General features: G+C 48.0%; 1 protein-coding gene across 1 annotated transcript; it reads left to right on the top strand.

Annotated features, from left to right (window-relative positions):
• Nucleotides 1–4: 4 nt before the first annotated feature.
• LOC137143935 (olfactory receptor 4E1-like) lies at nt 5–637 on the top strand (the record flags this gene model as incomplete). The annotated part of the gene is made up of 1 exon (XM_067534010.1): nt 5–637. A coding segment is annotated over one exon (633 nt), but the record flags the coding sequence as incomplete, so codon positions are not given.
• Between the last annotated feature and the right edge of the window lie 3,372 nt (nt 638–4,009).

Raw genomic sequence — 4,009 nt, 5'->3', positions numbered from 1 at the left:
GATTTTCTTCCTCCACCTTTTCATCTGCACGGAGATCTTCCTGCTCACTGTCATGGCCTATGACCGCTACGTGGCCACCTGCAACCCCATGCACAACCTCACTGTCATGAACCACAAGGTCTGCTTGCTGCTGGCTGCTGCTGTGTGGCTTGGTGGGGCCGTTCACTCCTTAGTCCTGACTGGCATGATCATCAAGCTGCCATACTGCTGGCCCCGGGAGATAGACAACTTCTTCTGCGACATGCCGCCAGTCATCAGGCTGGCCTGTACCGACACCTACATCATCGAGGTGCTCATCATCTCCAACTCGGGGCTCATCTCTGTGGTCTGCTTCGTGGTGCTGGTGGTCTCCTACGGCATCATTCTGGTCTCGCTAAGGAATCAATTCTCCGAGGGGAAGCACAAGGTGCTCTCCATCTGCGCCGCCCACCTGACGGTAGTGGCACTCTTCCTGGGCCACTGCATCTTCATCTACTCCCACCCATCCACCAGCTTCTCCGAGGACAAGGTGGTGTCCGTGTTCTTCACGGCCATCACTCCATTGCTGAACCCCATCATCTACACCCTGAGGAACGAGGACATGAAGCGGGTGATCAGCAAGCTACGTGGGAGGAAGGTGGATGCAGAGGAGAAATAGAGCCTGGACTTCAGGAGGGGTTGTGCTCTAGGAGAAGCTCCCTGATTTGCACCATGTTCCGCAATGGGACTAATTTATCATGGCAGTGACTATGCTGCTGCTTGTCTCCATGTGTTGGCAGTGACCATCCTGATGTCATGATCCTTGGCTCTCAGACCTCTGCAGGGCTCATCGGTTGAGCTTTGAACCCACTAAGCTGGGACTAATTGACCTTTTTTCAGCCAAAACATTATCCTGTCAAAAATGTCAGGGTTTTTTCCAACTTTATTCACTGATGGGACATTTTAAATGAAGTGAAAGTTTTCTTTGTTTTGAATTTTGCAGATTTGTAAAAATATTTAGGTGCCTAGTGGGGTTTTCAAAAGCATGCAGGCACCTAACTCCCATTCATCTCAAGGCACCTCGGTACCTATCTAGATTTTTAGGCACCTTCACACATCTGGTGCTCGGTGCCTAACACGCACAGCTGGTCAACATTTTGTCAGTGACTTTATCAAAAACATTTGTGTACAACACAAATTTTCATTTTTCAAAACAATATCAAACAAACATAATTAAAATATTTACATATAATGGACAGTTCTCACCTTCTGTCAATGTTTCTGTCTTTTGACACAGTGGGGAAAGGAAAAAACCTGAGAGAAATTGGGGAAACATTTCTCGTATTTATTTACTTTTTCCCCACTTTTTCCATGCAAAAAAGAGGGGCAATGAAAAAAATGGGTTATTCCACTTTCTCCTCTTTTTTTCTTTGTCTTTTTTGCCTCTGAATGCAGTAAATTGATCAGTGTCAGTTTGGATTTATGCCAGGTCAAAGCACAACGGAAGCTATCTTTTCACTAAGAATGATAATCGAGAAGCACCGAGAAGGACAAAGGGATTTGAGAATGATGTTTATAGATATCGAAAAGGCCAATGCCCAGGTGCCAAGAGAGGAAGTGTGGAGATGTGCATGAAAGTGAGGGATTCCTGAGAAGTACATCAGATTGATCCAAGATATGTACTCTGAAACCAAGACTTCGGTAAGATGCTCAGCAGGAAGAGGGAAGAACTTTGAGGTAAAAGTGGGACTGCACCAAGGATCTGCCTTGAGTCCATTCCTGTTTCTGATAGTAATGGATGTGGTTACTGAGGGTGTGAGAGAGGATCCCCCATGAACCATGCTTTTTGCTGTTGACATTGTGCTGTGTGGAGGTTCAGAAGAAAATATGGAGGAAAACCTAGAACGCTGGAGAAAAGTACTAGAGGACAGAGGAATGAGGATCAGAAGAACAAAGACCCAATTGCTGAACTGTAAATTTAGTGGAACTCATAGGGAATGGGAGGCACCAGTGAAAATTGAAGGAGGAGAAATCAAACAGGTAGAAAGCTTCAAGTACCTTGGATCTGTGGTACAAGAGGATGGTGGTATGGGTTCAGAAATAAAGCAAAGAGTACAATCATCATGGAACAACTGGAACAAATGTAGAGGTGTGCTTTGTGATTGGAAAATACCAGTTAAACTGAAAGGGAAGATATATAAAACTGTTGTGCGACCAGCACTAACATATGGTGCAGAAACGTGGGTGACAATGTTAAAAGAGGAGACTAGGCTGAATGTGAATGAAATGAGGATGCTGTGATGGATTTGTGGTGTAACAAAGAAGGATAAGATAAGGAACAAGTACATTCGAGGGACTCTGAAAGTGATAGAGGTAGCAACAAAGTTGAAGGAGAAGAGATTGAGATGGTATGGACATGTAATGTGAAGAGGCGAGGACCATGTGACGAGAAGAGTGTTGGAAATGGAGCCCCCTGGACCACAGAAGAGAGGAAGGCCAAAGACCCGTTGGAAGGATGTGCTGAAGAGAGACATAGAAAGTGTTGGACTTAAGATAGAAGATACACAAGATCGGATCGGATGGAGAAGGACCATAATGAACCTTTTTGGCGATTCTGCTTAGTGTGGGAAAAGCTGTAAGAAGAAGAAGAAGAAATCAGTAAAGTGAAAGATATTTAAGGCCTTGTGGGAGGTTTTTTTGTTTTCTCATTCTAAATCTTTTCAAAACTTCCTCATCTTTTGAAAAATGACATAGTGGCTAAGGGAAAAATGCAAGATTGAAAAAGCGGGGGGGAATGCAACCCTGGACATTGTTCATTTTATCACATTTATTTGCCTACATGGACAGGGCTCTGTATGGGAGCTGCCACTGCTGGGGCAGGTGTGAGAAGAGAACCCTCTGCACGGAGCGGCCTCAGCCACCCAGGGCATGATAAAGAGGACAAACGGAGAGCCCCCTTTCCTTGCAATTGCAAATATTATGGGGTGAGAGGAGGGGGATCCCCACCCCCACTGCATGACCCCTCAGCCATGACAGGAGACATCGTTACCTGTGGGGGGAGTTGGGCTATGGAAAGTCTCAAGAGAGGCTAGAAGAAAGGAGAGGAGAGGGGGTGAGAATTCTGGGGGGCGAACGGGGTGTGGGGGGATGTGGGATGTGGTAGGGATGGGAGGATCTCTGAATGATGGACAGAGGGACAGGAGCCAAGGGAGGCCACTCACCCACTGCAGGCAGAAGGAGAGTTAGCGCTAATCTGAGCTGGGTGCTCTGGGCCGGGAGCTGGGGTCTCATCTCAGCCATCATCGGTCTGGTCTGGGCGCAGGGAGGCGGCCAGATCCTTCCTCTGTGACAGAAGAAGAGGAAGTCACAGCCTCCGGTGCTGTCACTGCCCAGCTCGGTGGCTGGAGAGGCAGCACGTTCTCAGGGAAGGAGGGAGCTGGCCACTCCCTGCCACCATCATTGGGGCCTGCTCTGGCTTTTGTAATTCAACACAGTGCTGGTGAGAGGGTCTGGAACATCTTCCAGGCATGGGCCATGGGCTCAGCGGGTGTAAAGGAGCCGCCCTTGAATTACACTAGTTTATACCCACTGAGGATCTTGAGCTCTGGCCCATTGACTCAAGGGAGCTACAGCCCATTGACCCCCAGAGCTGGTAATCTGGCCCATTGACTCCATGGGAGAATGTTAGCAACAAGAAGAAGGTCAGGAAAAGTGTGGGCCCCTTACAGAATGGGGGAGGGGGGAAACCCAACAACAGAGGATGTGGGAAAAACTGAGGTACTCAATGCCTTTCTTTGCCTCTGTCTTCACAGACAAGGTCAGCTCCCAGACTGCTGCACTGGGCAGCAAAGAATGGGGAGGAGGTGAGCAGCCCTCAGAGCTGAAAGAACAGGTTCAGGATCATTTAGAAAGGCTGGACATATACAAGTCCATGGGGCCGGATGTCATGCATGTGAGGATGCTGAGCGGGTTGGCTGATGTGATTGCAAAGCCATTGGCCATTATCTTTGAAAACTCGTGGAGATGGGCGGAGGTCCTGGACGATTGGAAA

Source organism: Emydura macquarii, unplaced genomic scaffold (genome assembly GCF_026122565.2).
Source record: "Emydura macquarii macquarii isolate MOO-44397 ecotype Brisbane River unplaced genomic scaffold, CSIRO-AGI_Emac_v2 contig_3361, whole genome shotgun sequence".
NCBI classification, from domain to species: Eukaryota; Metazoa; Chordata; order Testudines; family Chelidae; genus Emydura; species Emydura macquarii.
Note: the sequence above shows the minus strand (reverse complement) of the source record. Positions and strands in the feature narration are given on the sequence as shown.